The sequence below is a fragment of the Hippopotamus amphibius genome, chromosome 11, assembly GCF_030028045.1.
Source record: "Hippopotamus amphibius kiboko isolate mHipAmp2 chromosome 11, mHipAmp2.hap2, whole genome shotgun sequence".
In the NCBI taxonomy this organism is placed as follows: Eukaryota; Metazoa; Chordata; class Mammalia; order Artiodactyla; family Hippopotamidae; genus Hippopotamus; species Hippopotamus amphibius.
This window is the reverse complement of record NC_080196.1, coordinates 33,617,959-33,635,372: the sequence shown is the minus strand read 5'-3', so window position 1 is coordinate 33,635,372 and position 17,414 is coordinate 33,617,959. Positions and strand designations below refer to the sequence as shown.

The window sequence follows — 17,414 nt, the reverse complement described above, 5'->3', positions numbered from 1 at the left end:
CACGGGCGCCTTTACTTATTTATTTACGTAGCCCGCTCCGGGCCTCCCCTCCCGCCGGCCTCCCGGAGCGCGCCTCACTCCTCAGCGGCGCCGGCGGGATGGCGCGGGGCGCGGGGCGCGCGCCCGGATCGCCCGTTGCAGCCCCTTCGCCGCCCGGCGGCACAGACCGGTCAGGCCCGGGGCGGACGGCGGTTTCCGGCCGGGCGATGGCCCCATTCCCGAAGAGAGGAGGCCAAACGGGGACCAGGGGCCGACTGGCCCGGGAATTTCCGTCCCCGCTCCCCGACTCCGGATGCCCCCTCCCGAGTCGCAGCAGGTGCGAGGCGAGCCGACGCTGGGCCGCGGCGAGGGGGCGGGCTCTGCGCTGTTTCCCTTCCCCCCACCCCCGCGGGCGGGGCGCGGCGGAGAGCGGAGCGGGCGGGGCTCTCGTGGGGTGAGGGAAATCTGTGGAGTCTGCATTTGTGGGTTCTGGTGAAGGAGATCCTTTTCCTAGAGTTCGGAGGCCGTGGTGAGATGACTGCCCTACCCCAGCCAGATGCAGAGAGATGTCTCCGAGGTCAGGGACCTTCCCAGAGCAGAGGTCTGAGAAATGAAGCTGGAAAACCAAGGCCAGTCTTCTTGAACCCTGATCCCTATACACACCCACAAGGAAGGTGAGGGACTCGAGGTGTCTGATCCTCGAGATTCTGTCTTTAGTTTAGCTGATGTTTTGTTCATCATGGGATTTTTTTGCATTGACTTTGATTTTGTTTTTAAATATTGCGTTAAAACATTATTTATCTGGATTCCAGAATATAAGGGCGCCCTCTTAAATATTACGCCTCAGGCAAGTTGCCTCCCTGGCCTCTCCCTAGTCCCAGCCCTGCCACAAGGCCGCGGAGATAGAATCGCAAACCGGACTGAGACGCATTGGTGACAAACTGCAGAGCCAAGCAAACACACTTCCAGCAAACACAGATGGAGGCAGGGCTGGGGAAAGGCAGGACTGTGTGTGTGAGGTGATGAGGAGGGCTTGGGGCCTGGAAGGGGGAGAAGGGAGTCGGGGAGAAGGGAGTCGGGGCGAGCCACAAGCATTGGGTGGGGGTCGGGGTGCAGCTGGATCAGCCCTTCACACCCTAGTCCTGTACCTGGGACCTGAGGGAGCCAAAAGATTGGGCAGAGGGTGAGAAGGACTGGCTAGGCCTGGAGGCCACAGGCCACTGTGAGTTGGCCTCTGAGGCTGTCCAGCAGAGGGCCCTGGCACTCAGCAACTATCTGCCTAGGGCGGCAGCTCTGGTGGAGTATGGGTGCTGGCAGGGGGCCCAGGCAGGGAGAGTGGCAGACGGGCTTCTGTCCAGCAATAACAGCCCTGGCTGTTGCCATGTAGTGAGCAGGCTGGGCTTCAGCGGGGGTGGGGAGGGGAACCAGCCTTCCCCTGTCTGGCCTGGGACCCTCACCACTTCCCTCCAATTTGTTTCCACTTCCAGCCCCCTTTGCACACAACTGCAGCCACTGGCCACCAGCCTGGTGGATCCATTTCACCACTAAGGTCTGCCACCTCTGCAGACTTAGAGATGGGAAATGAGGATGGGGAAAGAGACGGGGGCCAAGCACAAGGGGAAAGGAGGGCCAGGAGAGGAAGAGAGAGAGGCTGGACAAACACAGGGTAGGAAGGAGGGGGGCATGGAGACCCAGACATGAAGCTGCCCTCAAGCCATGAGGCAGTGCCTAGGAAAATACCACTCATACCCCTCTTCCGGCTCTCTGTTTGGTTAAGGCCAGGGGATGATGGTGTGTCATGTCTCTGTGGGCCCCTGAGACAGTATTTTGGGAACAGCCCTTCTGAGTATCTTGGGCTGGGTCCACTGATCAATTCAGTAGAAAAACTACACTGCCCCTCAGAGCCCAGTCTGTTCTCTGGGGAGAGGGTGTGACTCTGTCTTATCCCTAAGATGTTAGTACTGCTAATTGTTAATTAGTGTCTGTGGCTTCTCCAGGGTACAGGCCTCTTGGGTAATTGGGGCAAAGGGGTAGGGGCTGGATTGGATTTTCTGTCCTCAGCATCTCTCTAGTCTTTGGATTGTCCTTCTGTCCTGAGGGCTGCTGTAGGGGCAGTGATCCCCCCTCCCCCAAATCTACTAAACAACAAAAAAGGAGAGAATCCTTCCCCCTCCCCCCCCTTCCTTGGAAGTACAAGAAGGACTGATCTTTCCTCGGCTTGCCCGCCTGCTTCCTCCTCAGCCAGGGAGGATGTGGGGCTCAGCACGGCTTCCGCCTCTGAGTATCAGGACCTTAGGATTCACTCAGGATGTAAGGCAGTTCCGGGCTTTTTCTCTTCCCATTCCCAGCTGTGCCTCAGCTTTTCCAAAGTTCTGGATTTAGAAAGAGTGAATCATGAGAGGGCTACAGGGCTGTGCCTCTCCCCCGTCTCCAGCAGGGCACACATCCCTCTTTAAGTCAAAGTTGTGAGTGAGCGGATCTGTAAGTGTTAGAGGTGGGAAAACCCGGGGCACACATCATACCGATTCTGTCGGAGGGATCCCACGGCGTGGGGGCTGGGGGTAGGAGAGGATTGTGTGAAACGAGGAAAGTGGCACTGAAAAGGGAAGGGAGCGCTGGAAAGGAAAACGGTGCAGTGTGAGAGTGGTGTGGGAGGGGGCTTGGGGAGCCATAGCGGAACATCTGAGGTGGTGTATGGAGGAGGGGGGCCTTCCGGATCTGTCTCAGCAGGTTGTCGCTGGGAGAGTCCCGAGACAGCTGTGTGGGAGTTTGTGTAACCCCAGGGGTTACCCAGGGCACAGCTGTACCCTCCAGCCCCATGTGCTCCGTGATGGGGCAGGGTTTGGCGTGGCAGGCTTCCTAGAGGGCCTATCTACAGAAATCGCGCAAGGTGTGGGGCAGGCGGCGCAGCGTCTTAGGTCTGGGGTCCCTCCGAGCCAGCAGCAGGCGTGCGGGGGGCGGGGGCGGGGCGGGGCGGGGGCGGGGCCGCGGCGGGAGCTGGAGAGCGGGCGCGGGCGGGGGCGCGCCGGGGCGGGGCGAGCGGAGGGCGGGTTTGAATGCGCTCGGGCGGGCGCGGGAAGCGGCAGGGAGAGCGCGCAGACCTCCACGCGGGAGGAGTCCTTCCCAGCAGGTGCTGCCCGGGGACAGGGGGCCGGGGGTCGCCGGGGCGGAAGGCGCCGCTTGCCTCCTGCCACGAGAGCAGGGAGGCCGGGCCTGGCAGCTGCACGGCCGGGAGGGGGGACGCCGGGTGGGGCCCCCGGGCGGAGCCTGCGGAGCCGCGCAGCACGTGGCGCGCCGGGGCCCGGGCTCCGGGGCACCCTGAGGGGACCCGGATCCGAGCGGGTGTGGACGACCTGGCTCCCGGGCCTGAAACCGGCTATCGCCGAGCTGACCTCCGCAAGGGGCAGACGAGTTGAAGGTTAATCTCGATCAATCTTGTCGTTGGAACTGGGGAGGGCCCACACCGTTAACTGCGCTGGATGCGGGGAATGGGGATGAGGGCACGCGGAATGGAGGTGGAGGAGCTGTCTCTTTAAGCCCCGCTTTTTATTGGCCGGACGCGTGTACCTGGCCTTCCTTCCTGGGCGCGTCCTCTTTTATTCCCAGAGAGAGAACCCTTGCTTCACTCAGAGAAAGAACAAGGACATACCCTGCTTTCTTCCCAAGGGAGAGCTGTGGTGGATGAGGGCTGGTCCCATCCCTGCCCCTCACCCCTCTTGGGGCCGCCCCTTTGCCCATCCTCTCGGTCCCCTCTAGACCCTCCTGCCTTGTCCTCCTGCCTGTGTGAGCTCTCCTTGCCAGGATGTGTGCAATGGGTGGCGGGGTGCCTTACACCTGACCCTTCAGTCAGGCTGGAGGTGACCTGGACCCCTACCTTATTTTTAACCCCTTAGTTGGAGTAGAGTTACCCCACCTCTCACTATAGGAGGCTGGCTGGGAAGCCGACTTTATGCCTCCCTCCCCACCCTGGAAGGAGCCTAGAGTAAGCGGCACATTGAGTTTGAATTCCAGATCACCCATTCACTAGCTCTGTTACCTTAGGCAAATGACTCAACCTGTCTGAACTTCAGCTGTCCCCGTCTGTTTAATGGAGACGATTTTGTACTAGCTTATGGTGATTGTGAGGGAAACCAAGGGCAGGAGAGGGTATCTGCAGATAGTGGCTGGCCCCGGATGGGATCCATGGAAGTGGTAAATTTGATTCCACCACAAGGGTGTCTCTAGAAGCTGGGGTTGCGTAAGAGGTGCTCAGTTTGGTGGCTGCTTTCAAGGCCTCATCTCGGCAGGCCAAGGCATGGCTGGAGGGACACCAGATGCTCTGAACTGCTGTCAAATCCCTGATTGCTGCTGGGCAAAGACAGACAAAAACAAAACACCGGGGCTGGCCAGCTGACCGTCAGGATGTGGGCAGGGGGAACGGGCTGCCCCTGGAGTTGAATTGTGCCCAGGACTGGGGTGGGGGCAGCTGAGAACAGAGAGTAGGGGTGTAGCTGGGGCAGGGGGTGTGTGGGGGAGGGCAGAAATGAATACTCCTCCGAGCCTAAGACAGATTTTCCTGAGGAAGGGGAGATACTCCATTCTGCATCCGGGTCTCGACCTGTGGGGGCCAAGGATGGAGCACAGGGTCAGCGGAGGTGAGAAGCTGGTGATTGCCCTCACCTCCTCTGCCTGAGTCCCTCACCTCCTCTGCCCACCGCCCAGGGTAGAGCTCTCTCGCCCCCCAGCCTTCTAGAAAGTGTATAGACTGTCGTTTATCACTGTCCCAAGTGCCTAGAACAGTGCCTGGCTGGTATGCAGAGGTCCTCCGTAAATATTTGTGGAAAGAAAGAGTGAAAGAAGCCCTCTGCCTCCATCTGGAGGTAGGTCTGCTCCTTCCCTCCCTGTGCGGTAGCCCAGGTGTGGCCTGGGGGACTGAGGAAGGCCTTGGAGAGGCTGGAGTTTACCCAGGGAGGGGTTGAGAGGAATTGGGAGCGGTAGAAAGGCCCATCAAGGTCCTTTCTTGGGGCTGTCCATCTCAGGCTAGGGCCTGGAGCACTGGCTGTACCTGTGAGTTGACCCACCCCCTTAGCTCCTGAGACTGCTGGCTGTCTTATCTCCCAAACTACAGAGCTGGGTTTTATCTCTCTGGTTGTGTTTGTGCGGGAGGCTTCTCAGAATGGGGCCTCTCCCTCCCACCGGGCGGCCTGGAGGATTCTCTCCTGATACGCCCGGTGCCACCACCTTCATTCTGGACCCTTACTCAGGAGGAGCCCATGGACAAGGCCTGCCGCCTGAGCCTGACCTAGGACCACCTCCCGCAGACCGCCCTGGCCCCCTCTGCCCCGACCCTTCTGCCAGCAAGTCTGAGCATCCGGTGAGTGCTGGTCCAGGTGGGTGCGGAAGCCGGTCCTCGCCTAAAACAGGAGAGCTGGCTCCAGAGCTAGGCCCGCACGTGGGGGGCACGCCAGTGCACGCCTGCCTGGCTTTCCATGCCATCCAAGGGAAAGCTTGTTTCCTCTGTGAGTGCCAGGGAGCCTCCCCCTGCCTGAGCCGGGAGCAGGGGAGGGATACTGAGGGGGGAGGCTGGGCTCTCGGGAACTAGGCAGGCCTGTGCTCCCATCCCTCCAGTCTTCCCTCCAACTTTGTTCTCAGAAAGGGGAAGAGGACAGGGGCCTGGGAGTGAGGCAAAGAGGAACCCGGGGGGATGGGATGACCCTGTGGCCAGGACTGGGGGTCAGGGGAGGGACCGTGTCCCCACACGCATCCCAAAGTATTTTCCTGGAAAACTGGCCAGGAACCAGGCAGCCTCTGAGCAGTGGCTGGAAAGGACGGTTAAGGTGCCACTAGCAGAAAGGCTGGAGTCTGGGGTGCCTCCAGGAAGGGACAGGCTCTCCAAAGCCTGCCCTAGCCATGAGCCCGGGGGCAGCGCTCTGGGAGGGCAGAGAGGTCAGACTTCAGAGAGCCCTGGGGAGGGAGGCCGCGCTGGCTTGACCTCGGTCATCACCCCTGAGGCTGCTGCTCTTGCGGATCTGTTTGTTTCATGTCCCCGCTCCTCCCTCCCCCTCCCGTCTCCCTCTTATCTCCTTTCTGTTTCGCGCCTTCTGTCCCCACTTCCATTGTCGTCACTGTCCCTGACCCCTCTCATCGTCTCCCCTGCCTTTGCCTGTTTTTCCCTTCCTCCTCCTTCCCTCCTGCTCTCCAGCCTCCTGTTTCCCCGCTTACAAACTGCTTGGCAGCTGGATAAAAATAGCGGTGGCAGCGGCCAGGCCAGGCCGGGAGCCAGGTAGAGCCTGAGCAGGCGGGGGGGGGGCCCAGCGGGCCAGGCCCAAGGGGTCAGATTGAGCCGTCCTGAGAGGCAGGGCCAGGAGCAGGGCCTTCTGGACTCTTCAGCCTGCCTGCTGTGTCTGCCCTGCCCGCCTCACCCCCCTACCAAGCGTCTGAAGAGGCCTGTGGGGAAGCAGGGCCAAGACAGGGCCTCACACTGCTTCTGTCCCCAGCAAGCACCGGAGGGAGGAAGCTGTCAGCCAGGCATAACCAAGAACACCGTCACCATGACAACCAGTCACCAGCCTCAGGACAGGTACTGGGGTACCTGGGCTGCACATCCAGGGGAGTGGAAATGGGTCTCCAGGGGGCTGGGTGCCGTAGCCTTTGGAATGTGGGGTTGCCACTGCTGACGGGCCTCCCAGCCAGGCAGCGCTGAGTCAGGTCTGCGTCGGGGTGGGGGCCCCGTGTGCTGCGGCGGGGTGCTGGCGGGGCTGTCTCCGCAGAGGCCTGGGCCGGTGGGCAGCAGCCCCTCCCTGGCCTCTCAGAGTTTCCAGTGTTGCTCTTCAGCAGCCGCCGGCTCCTCCCGCCACCACCGTGGGGAGACATTTGGCAGCACCCCTGGTTCCTGAGCTGGCCAGCTGGCGGAGCTGGCCTCCGCCTCAGATGGCTCTGGCTCACCCTGGTCCTCGCTCTGACCTCCCTCTCGCTTGCCCACTTCCGGAGCCTAGGAGTTCCCTCCCGTTGGACCCGCAGCCATGGTCACGCATATGTGTTTTGGGGGAAGAGGTTGTAGCTGGATTCAAGTTCTCCCAGGAATCTAGGCCCCAAGAAAGTTGATGAAGCCATGCCTCGGGTCCAGAACAGCCTTCCACCCAGGCCACTCAAGCCCATCACCTCTCCCCTAGCCATCCTGTCCCCCTGTGCCACAGGCCACAGAACTAGGCCACTTCTGGCTGTGGGACCTTGGGCTCTCAGCTTTATCTCTCTGAGACCATCTCCCACCTGTAAAGCAGAGGTGAGGTTTACTTGGGTGGGAGGGAATTTAAGCAGACATAGTAAGTACAGGCCCCAAGTCGTTTGGTTGGCTCCCTCCCTGGTGTCCTTTGTTCCTAGACTGCCTGCCGCCCGTCCCAGCACCCCCATCTCTCTGAACCCCTCCCCCTTCTCCATTGGCTTTGTGGCACTCACCAAGCCCCACTCTGGCCCTCTATCTTGTGGGACCTTAGCTGGGAATTCTCCCTTCATTTGGGCCTCTGAATCAAGGCCTCACCTCTCTTCCTCAAGAAGGGAGGTGGGGTCTGCATTTGTCAGGGCTCGGACCTGCTCACTTGGGGTGCTCACCCAGGCCGCTGCCCCATGGGGCCAGGCCCTGTGCTCTGGCTAGACCCGTCCCCTCATCGCCTTGGGCTTGTCCCTGCCAGCTCTGAAGAAAGCGGGTGTGGGCTCTGTGGAAAGTATGGCAGACCCATCTGGAGACCATAGTGGGAGGGGCCGGGGCTGCCTGGGGAAGGCTGTCCCATCCCAGGCCCAGAGGTGCAGGGCTTGGGGCAGTGTCCTGGCCGAAGCTGGGTGGCGCTTATTTGTACTCTGGGGCCCAGATGACATCCAGTTGTCCAGTCCCTCCTGGCCTCTGCTGCGTGGTGCAACCTACAAAGCTGATTCTGTCTGGGCCAGGAAAAAACAGCTCCCTCACTTCCCAGCTGTCCCAAGTCACCCTGCCTGCCTGTCCTCTACTAGATCCAGAGTGTTCTGGGGGTTTCCTGACCTCAGAATCCTCTTTGGAGAGCCACACAGCTGTGCCCTGACAGCGTAATCGCTTCCAGCCTGTCCAGTGGGGGTGGGAGACTTGTGTTTGCTTTCTCACTCACCCGCCCACCCCTAGCCTTTAGCAGGGTTTCTAAAACCGCCTCCGGATGTGTGGGTTACACTGGTTCCCAAGCCTGCAGGGTCCCCTGAGTCTTTGGGGCTAAGAACCAAGGTCCTTTTGGCCGTGCCCTTCGGTCCTATGTCCTGGTCCCCCTCCCCCTTGGGACTCATTTTTGCCCTTTACGCCATCCCAGGCCATCTCTTCCTCCACGTACACTGATAGAAGGACGCATGCCCTGTGCCCTGCGCCCTGCGACAGCTGGAGAGAGAGAAGGGAGTGGGGCCTCCCGAGGTTTGAATTGGCGAGGAGGGTGGGATGGTCACCTGGCCCCACTTTCCTCTCATCCCCAGGTACAAAGCCGTCTGGCTTATCTTCTTCATGCTGGGTCTGGGGACGCTGCTGCCCTGGAATTTTTTCATGACAGCCACTGCGGTGAGATGCGGGGATGGGCTCCCAGGGGCATGTCCGCTAGGCACGTAGGGCCTGGATCTGTGCTTGCAGGCACAGGGAGAGAGCTTCCAACTCTCCTCTCTGCAACCCTCACAGTATTTCACAAACCGCCTGGACACATCCCAGAATGTGTCCGTGGTCCCTGCCGAACGGAGCCAGGACATCCAGGCCTCAGCCAGCCCCTCCCCAGCCTCAGCAGAGCGGAGCTATCTCAGTGCCATCTTTAACAACGTCATGACCTTATGTGCCATGCTGCCCCTGCTCCTCTTCACCTGCCTCAACTCCTTTCTGCATCAGAGGTGAGCGCCCGGGCCCCCCGCCCTGACCCCCTCGCTGCGTCCTGCCCTCCCTGGGCTGAGCCCCTGGCTTCACCACCCGTCTCTGCCGCCGCGGCCTCTCCGGCAGGATCCCCCAGGCTGTGCGGATCCTGGGCAGCCTGCTGGCCATCCTGTTGGTGTTCCTGATCACTGCCATCCTGGTGAAGGTGTCCCTGGACGCTCTGTCCTTTTTCGTCATCACCATGATCAAGATTATGCTCATTAACTGTAAGCAGGGCTGGGTGGGGACCTGGGAGAGATCTTCCCACATACCCGTCCCTTTCTCTCACACCCACAGTTGGCCAGAGAGGAATCTCTTCATCTCTCTGGGTGGCCAGGATTCAGAAGCCTGAGCCGGCATGGACCAGGGCTGGGAGCGGGGACCCTGGGGCTGGGGAGGAAAGGCCACTCAGCGTCAAGACTTACTGGGGGTAAAGCAGGACCGGCAGGGGCCCCAACCACCCACCTGCTCCCCGCCTCCTGCTGATGGCCACCCTGTTCCCCAGCGTTCGGCGCCATCCTGCAGGGCAGCCTGTTTGGCCTGGCCGGCCTCCTGCCCGCCAGCTACACAGCCCCCATCATGAGTGGCCAGGGCCTGGCAGGCTTCTTCGCCTCCGTGGCCATGATCTGCGCCATCGCCAGTAAGTCTTGCCGTCTGTCCGCCTGTTGCCCTGTGTGTTGTGGGGAGAAGGGGATGGGGTCTGTATCTGACTGCGGACACCCTGCACCCCAGGTGGCTCGGAGTTGTCGGAAAGTGCCTTCGGCTATTTTATCACAGCCTGTGGGGTTATCATTTTGACCATCGTCTGCTATCTGGGCCTGCCGCAGCTGGTGAGCACGTGGAGAACGCTGGGCTTGGGGTCTGGGGGATCCAGGGCTCCAGACCAAGGGTGTTCTGAGGATGAAACCTGGGGGAGGTGGAGATTCTAGAGATTCTGCTTCTGAATACACCCTCCCGGTCTCCCTCACTTGATAGGAATTCTACCGCTATTACCAGCAACTCAAGCTCGAAGGGCCCGGGGAGCAGGAGACCAAGCTGGACCTCATTAGTAAAGGTCTGAAGAGCCTGAGGAAGCTGGGGTGGAGGGTGGCCTGCCCAGCAGGGGGGCAGCATGAGCTGGGGGCAAGAATGAGTGTGCTGCAGTGATACCAGGGGCCAGAGGGACCAGGCCTGGGATGAGGGGTAACAGCAGTAAAGAAGGGCTGGGCTAGAGAAGCAGAGGGGAGATCCTGGGAGGCCTTGAATGCCTGAGGACTTTGGGAAGCAATTTCAGAATCTTGGACAGGGTGTACCCTGCCCTGAGGCTCCTGAGAGAGGTTAGGACCCAGGCGACTTACGCAGTGGGGGTTTTGGGTTCGGAGGCCATCTGGGCTAAGTATTAGGGTGCGGCTGTGCACTGGTTAAGGGAGTGACCACCCGTAGCTAACCCCAGCCCTTTTGGGGATTGTATTGTCTGTTGCTCTGTCCTTCCCACAACTTGAAGATCCTTCCACAACCTGTCACCCCCCAGGAGCGGAGTCAAAAGCAGGCCAAGAGGAGAGCAGAGTTTCAGCCCCCAACTCTCAGCCCACCACCGAAAGCCCCTCTGTCCGCGCCATCCTCAAAAATGTATGTGGGGCTTGGGCATCCTGCCTTCTACCCCTCACCCTCTTTCTCTCCTTTTTTTGTTCCTTTCCCAACCCCCCCACCCCGTCGCAGCACTGCCCATCCCCTCCCTTTTTCCTTTTTCTTTTTAAGAATTTTTTATTTATTTATTTTGGCTGCGCTGGGTCTTAGTTGTGGCATATGGGATCTTCACTGCAGCATGTGGGCTTCTTAGTTGAGGCACGCATGCTTCTTAGTCGTGGCATGTGGGCCTAGTTGCGGCATGCGGACGTCTTAGTTGCGGCATGCGGATCTAGTTCCCTGACCCGGGATCGGACCCCGGCCCCCTGCATTGGGAGCGTGGAGTCTTACCCATTGCCCCACCAGGGAAGTCCCCATCCCCTCCTCCCTTTCTGACTGGAGACTGGCCGCTTTCCTGGATTCTCCTGAGTGTGTTTGTGTGTGTGTGTTGGGGAATCTTGGTTCTTTAATGATCCACAACCCCCACGAAGACACAGACCCGAGTCCCTTTCCTCCAGATCTTAGTCCCGGCTCTCTCCGTCTGCTTCGTCTTCACCATCACCATTGGGATGTTTCCTGCCGTGGCTGCTGAGGTCAAGTCCAGCATTGCGGGCACCAGCGCCTGGAGTGAGGACTCTGGGTTTCCAGGATGGGGAAGGACGGGGGCTCAGGCAGGGCTCGGAGTCTGGGAAAGGGGAGCCTGGGCTGCTGCCTCCCCAGCCCGGCTCTCCTGGTCCATTGGCTCTTCCCTGGGCTGGAAGCATCTTCTCTGTTTCACGGCTGGGAAAACCGAGCCCCAGTGAGGGTCGGGGCTGTAGATCCTGCCTCTCTTGGGCCTGCGAACCCTCCCTGAATCCACTCTTTGTCTTCCAGGAGACTACTTCATTCCCGTGTCCTGTTTCTTGACTTTCAATATCTTTGACTGGCTGGGCCGGAGCCTCACCGCCTTCACCATGTGGGTGAGTGAAGGAAGCAGGGCCCCAAGCCCCTGTGAGAGGGAAGAGTCCAGCCTGAGACCCAGAGCAGTAACCAAGAAAGCATGGTGGAAAGGGGACCATGCTTTTTCAAAACCAGGACATAATCTATGCACAGTAAGGTGTACAGTTGTAGGTGTATAACTGAATGACTCTATATACACACACAAGTAAACAGACACACCCCCCTGCTAATCACCACCCAGGTCAAGATATAGAGCATGGCCAGCGCTCCAGGAGACTCTGTCATGCCCCGTCCCCATCCGTACTCCCTGAGGGTAACCAGGCGTTGAGGGTTCAATTCAGATCCTGAGGGACCCCAGCTGGAGCCCTGGGGGCCTGGGTTGGAGTCCCTGCGGCTGGCCCAGCCCGACTGAGAGACTGCCCGGTCCCTGCAGCCTGGGAAGGACAGCCGCTGGCTGCCGAGCCTGGTGGTGGCCCGGCTGGCCTTTGTGCCCCTGCTGCTGCTGTGTAACGTCCAGCCCCGCTACAACCTGGCTGTGGTCTTCGAGCACGACGCCTGGTTCATCTTCTTCATGGCCGCCTTCGCCTTCTCCAACGGCTACCTCGCCAGTCTCTGCATGTGCTTCGGGCCCAAGTGAGTGGGGAGCGTGCTGGCCTCGGGCCGGTCTAGTGCTTCCGTGGGGGACACGCAGTAGAGGGAGAGAGGGCGAAAGGAGACTCCTGAGCCTGGAGCGCAGGGTTTCCGGGCTGAGAGAGGAGCCCACTGGCCCCAGGGTCCCAGGCAGTGGTGGGTGGGGGAGGGGCTCCCAGGGAAAGGTAGAGACAGCCCCGGTACGGGTCGCCCCAAGAGGGGCACTAGGACGGGTGGGTCAGCAGAATTAGATGCTCTGGGCTGGGCTGGGGTCGAGGCCGTCCTAACATAGGCTTGCCCTCCCTCCTTTAGGAAAGTGAAGCCAGCCGAGGCAGAGACAGCTGGAGCCATCATGGCCTTCTTTCTGTCTCTGGGCCTGGCGCTGGGGGCTGTCTTCTCCTTCCTTTTCCGGGCAATCGTGTGACCGAGGATGGACAGACGGATGGCACCGGCTGCCTGCTCCTGCCTTCCTTCTCCTTCAGGGATGGGCAGGGCTCCTCTGGAGGTTTTCTCTTCTAGCCAGCTTCTGCTGTCCCGCAGCCTGCGCTGGGCCCGGCATCCAGGCCCCGAGGAGAGAGCCTCTGTGGATGGACGGTGGGGACATTGTGGGTCTGGGGGTCAGAGCTGAGGGAGGGGACACGGTCTCTGCGTCTGCTCCTGTGCCCCCACCACCACTTGGCTCTGACTGATCCCTGCCTGAGCAGAGGGGCAGAGGCTCCTAGGCTTAGAGAGTATGTGTCGTGTGTCCGTGTGTCTGTCTGTCTGTCTGTCTGCCGGTACCAGGGGTGGTCAGGGGCCGGGACTGCTTGTTCTGAAGTCCGACCTGATGTTTCCACCCCCCTCCCCATGTGCCTCTTCCCTTCACCTCTCTGTGCTCCCGCCCATCGTGAACCCTGTACAGTTGCCATTTTACTGCCTTTTTTTTTATACTCAAACCAGGTGCCTTCAAAGGCTCTGATTAAATAAACTATTTTTTTTTCCTCCATGGCTCCCTGTGTCCTCCAGCCATGACTTCACGCCCTGGAGAGGCTAGAGGGATGGCAGCCTGAGTCTAGGGGATGCGTATGACCCAGATGGGTCTGAGCCAGCACTGGGCCTGGGCCCAAGACGTGGTGGGGGTGTTGGTCCTCTTAGTCTCAGAGGGACTACAGTGCCTCCTGCTGGGGCCACAGAGGAGGGACAGGCCTGCAGCCAGGACACCCAGACTGTTGGCCGGGATGGAGAAAGGCCATTTTCCTTTGCCTTTCATTCCTTCTTTCATAGCCCTGGGGATGGAGACAGTGCCCCATCTTTCTTTTGTCTGCACTGTCTCCCCTCCACTCTGTGCTCACCCCGCCACCCCCTTCACCCCTCCCCCAAGCTTCTGGCTGCACTCCCACCCTCCCAGCAGGAAGAGGCCGCAGCCCGAGGGTTCTGCCTTGCCTGGCACTTGGCCCTGACGCTGAAGTCAAGGCAGACTTCTTGGCGCACAAGGGGCCTGTGTCTTCATTGAAGCTGGGCCCCCCTTCTCTTCCCAAACTGTGGCCTACGGAGGTGTGCAGTGGCTGAGAGCCGTGAGAGGCCTCAGTGGAGGGAGCCATAGCATACTGCTGGGTCCCCCTTCTCAAAAAGGACACTTCCTGATAGGAAGTGAAACCAGAGCTCTGGCCACTGAGCTTCCACTCTCCCCTCCCCACCAATGCCCTTGGCACTTCTGTCAGGGCTTTATTTCTGACACTTTAGTTTAATTGAAGTCTTCAGGCTTCATTAAGGGCTGTTAGCACATTTTTAAGGGCCTTTGATGAGCTCTGAAGTCCTAACAGGGGAGTTAAGTATATCATTATATGGGGAACTGGAGTCCACATATATGCCCCAGGGTACATGCCAAACAGGATACATAATCTGAGGTTGGTGGGAAACAAGGTGTTCCTTTCCTATCATTTTCAAAAACAAGGAGTGCTCTGAGTATTCTTCTCTCCTCCCCACAGTGCCCTTGGGCCACGAGGCTGAGAGAAGACTGTACCCTGCTCCCTCTCCATCTCCATCTCCACTTCCCCATGGTACCCAAACCAGAGAGTCCTACTGGATTCCTTCCTCAGCACCACAGCCCCTCAGGGACCCTGTGCTTCTTCCCTGGGTCCTTTCCTGCCTCCTGCCTGGCCTTTGAGGGCTCCTGCCAGGTCTCCCACAGCACATCCCACACACAGCCGCAGAATAATCTGAAAACACTTAGTCACAGGCTGGTGTCTCCCTGGGCACGCCAAGCACTTCCTGATCACCTCCACAAGCAACAGCCAGTTTCTACAGTTCCTTCCCCCTCTGTCACTTATGCTTTTAGCTTATTCCAGTTACCAGACAGTCATGTTTTTCAGGTTCAGGTCTACATTCTGTGTTTTCCCTCTTTAAGCTCCCAGAGGTGCGCAAAAATGTTTGCTTCCTTGCATCTGCTGTCCCTCCTCACAGCCTTTGCAGGCCAGACCAGCTGTGTGATAGCACTCATTTCAGTGCCTGTGCCCACAAGATAGAGATGGGTGTTAAGTAGGTTTCTCTCAACTCCAGCAATGACTTGAAGGACAGAGAAACATTTAGATTACAGTCACATCTTTCTGAACTGAAATTGATGTTGAAGAAAATTACTTGAATATTTTCTCCAAAAGTTTTTCTAATGCAAATGCCGAAAAATATACGCCTCCCTCATTTCACTCATGACCTCAGTGGCCTCATCTGAAAATGGGGAGCTGTGGGATGGCGGTGAGAGAGTAGCTCCTGCTGACCCCATTGCAGTGATGGCGCCCGGCCACAAGTGGGCGCTCTGAAGACAACACTGCCTGTGGAAGGGAGGCCTCTGGGGCCTCACCCCCTTTCCTCCTAGCACTTTGCTTCCTGTAAGGTGGGCAAGGGCTGGCAGGTGTGCTGGTCATCACCTTCTGTGTGACATTTCTGCCCCCAGCAGTGGTATGTGTATTAGGTGGCCGTACTCCCTGGGGTGGCTGCCACTGCAACACAGAAATGTAACTTACTTAATCTTATGTGGAGAATTGGTGGGGCTTCAAACTTTGGAAAAGCTAAGGGTGCCAGTAAAATTAGCAGTCAGCCTTAAAAATAGAAGTCGACCCGCAGGTATAACTGATGAATTGCAATACCTGTGTTTGTATTTGGGGTGAATATGGGAACAGTATGGTGGGGGCTGGTGCTTGACAGGAAACCCCCAATTATTGGGAAAATTATTCTCAGGGTATTCAACTCTGATAGTGATTCAGAATGGATGTGGAAAGTGCAGAGTCACCTTAAAGAGAGAGCCCGGCTCTGGCCAGCAGGCCCTGCCTGAAACCCAAGTCTTGACACACACAGGAAGAGTGGCAGTCTGGGGTGGGGGGGTAGGTCAAGCTGGCAGTGTGTGGAGGTGGGCAGAGCCCGCTTCCCCCCCTCCCCCACAACCCATTAAGGGCCTGTGTCCCTGCTGGGTGCCTCCAGCTCCCCTCCACCTGACCTGGCTGCCCTCTGGGTCCCTTCCGGGAGAGTATGTGCTCACCAGGGCCTCCCACAGCCTTGGCGGTCCTGGTGTTCCCTGCCAATGAGCCTTCTGGCGTTGTGGCTGCAGACAGCGGGGCAAGTGTGGACCCCACAAAGCAGGGGCTTCTGCTCATAACAGCTACCCCCTCCCAGGCCTTTCCGCGGGTTGGGGCTGGTTCAGATTCAGAGCCCAGGATTGCATCTTGGGCCTGCCAAGTACCAGCTGTGTCACCTTGCACGAGTCACCCATCCTCTGTGGCCCACATCCTTGTTCTTTAAACGGGGTGACATGTATAGACTTGCTAAGGAAATTGAGGGAGTCTGCGGGAGAGCCTGGGTGCAGGAGGTGAAGACCCAAGGGACACCCGGTGCCAAGAGTCATGAGGACGACCTCAGCCTGGTGGGCTCCTCGCCCCCATCTAAGCGGCTCACTGCTCCTCCCTGCATGCCGTTCGGCCTCCTCCCCGGCATCTTCAGCCCCCAAAGCTCCGAGAACCAGGCCAAGTGCGAACGGCCGCTTGGGTTCCTGCGTCGCGGGGTACAGCCGAGAACCGCAGGGCTGGGAGGGGAGCGAGGGGAGCCCGGGTCCTGTTCAGCCCCGCCTCGCGGCGAGGGGGGAAGTGACGTCACCCGTGCCGCGCACGCCCCCTGGCGGGAGCGCGGCCCCCACCGTGCAGCCTTTAGCATCTGACCCCTGGCAGGTGGCTGGCCAGGCTCTACTGCCCCTTAAGACCGGGTGACCTTGAGCCAGGCACGTTCTATCTCGGAGCCGCTCATCTGTAAAGCAGGGTGATAACTGCCTTGCCTGCCTCTCCCGGTTGTGAAACTCCAGTGAGTTAATGAATAACGTTCACCTGCCGCTCCTCTTATATTGACTTCTTTGATCTAATAAGCCTATGGAGTGCTATTGACATGCCCGTTTTACTCCAGAAAACCGAGGCTGAAAAGTTTAAAGGGTGGAAAAATATTTCGTAAACTACACCAGGTAAGTTTAAGTCTGTTTCTCTGTCTCTCAGTCCTCGTCTCTCTGACACAAAATCACACACACACACACACACACACACACACACACACACACGACTTCCCAGGCAGTGAAGGGCGTGGAAAGGTACAAGGCCTCATGTGATGGGGTGGCACCATAACGCAGGCTTGGTGCACCTTCCTCCCCACCTCCAAAACCTTCCAGAGAGGCATCTTCTCTTTCCACATCCCAAGGATCCTAAGCTTCCTAGGATCCTGAACTCCCATGACATCCTTCCCAGGTGAAACCAACAAGGTCTTCCTGATGTGTAACCTCAGTCCCTCCTGTTTGTGAGTTCCTCTCCACCCACCAGCACTGCCACAGCCCTACCGGTCCCTTATCTGGTGCAGATGGGCCAGGCAGGCTCTGAGCCCAGTGAATGACCTAGAAATCCAGCCAGTTGAGACCTGCATATTGAGCAGTGACTTGTGCCTGAGGCTGGACAGGTGGCAGGCAGAACAGTTAAGTAGGTCAGGGTTGTTTGTGGTGTCACCCGCCCCCTGCACCTTTCCCTGCCTGTATTCTGCTCTGGGTTGAACCAATTTGGGGTTACGTTTTACCTTTTCAGTCAAAGGGAGCATGGAACACTGAATAACGCCCAAGACAGAAAGGGATACCTGGTGGGTGTGATGGCAGGAAGAGGACAGACATTTCTGGGCTGGGCTGACAACAGTAGGTAGGCAGGACTCAGTCATACCCCCAGGCCGCAAAAGTGTGCCCTTAGAGAGTCCAGACACACTGATATGGGTATTAAAGAGGAGGTTACCAAAGATGCCTGTTTACAATTCCAGAATGGTTTAGACCACAGTTTCTGGCTTTCTTACCCCACTCTCCTGAGAGATTTTGTTCTTGTCTGTGACTTCAGCC

General features: G+C 58.8%; 1 protein-coding gene across 8 annotated transcripts; it reads left to right on the top strand.

Moving 5' to 3' along the window:
* The first annotated feature begins 248 nt into the window (after positions 1–248).
* Positions 249–13,015, top strand: SLC29A1 (solute carrier family 29 member 1 (Augustine blood group)). 8 transcript variants are annotated; one of them, XM_057700650.1, is made up of 15 exons: positions 249–316; positions 494–653; positions 5,223–5,332; positions 6,456–6,538; positions 8,443–8,524; positions 8,639–8,841; positions 8,948–9,087; positions 9,366–9,500; positions 9,593–9,690; positions 9,836–9,914; positions 10,344–10,468; positions 10,984–11,092; positions 11,339–11,424; positions 11,838–12,037; positions 12,347–13,015. In XM_057700650.1, exons 4-15 carry the CDS (start codon positions 6,510–6,512, stop codon positions 12,456–12,458), a joined length of 1,398 nt encoding a protein of 465 aa, XP_057556633.1. In that variant the 5' UTR covers positions 249–316; positions 494–653; positions 5,223–5,332; positions 6,456–6,509; the 3' UTR covers positions 12,459–13,015. The 8 variants fall into 8 exon arrangements, with proteins under 8 accessions (XP_057556633.1, XP_057556632.1, XP_057556634.1 ...); XM_057700651.1 differs by lacking the exons at positions 249–316; positions 494–653 and adding exons at positions 3,026–3,109; positions 4,747–4,838 and having other exon boundaries at positions 10,371–10,468; XM_057700646.1 differs by lacking the exons at positions 249–316; positions 494–653 and adding exons at positions 3,026–3,109; positions 4,747–4,838.
* The last annotated feature ends 4,399 nt before the right edge of the window (positions 13,016–17,414 follow it).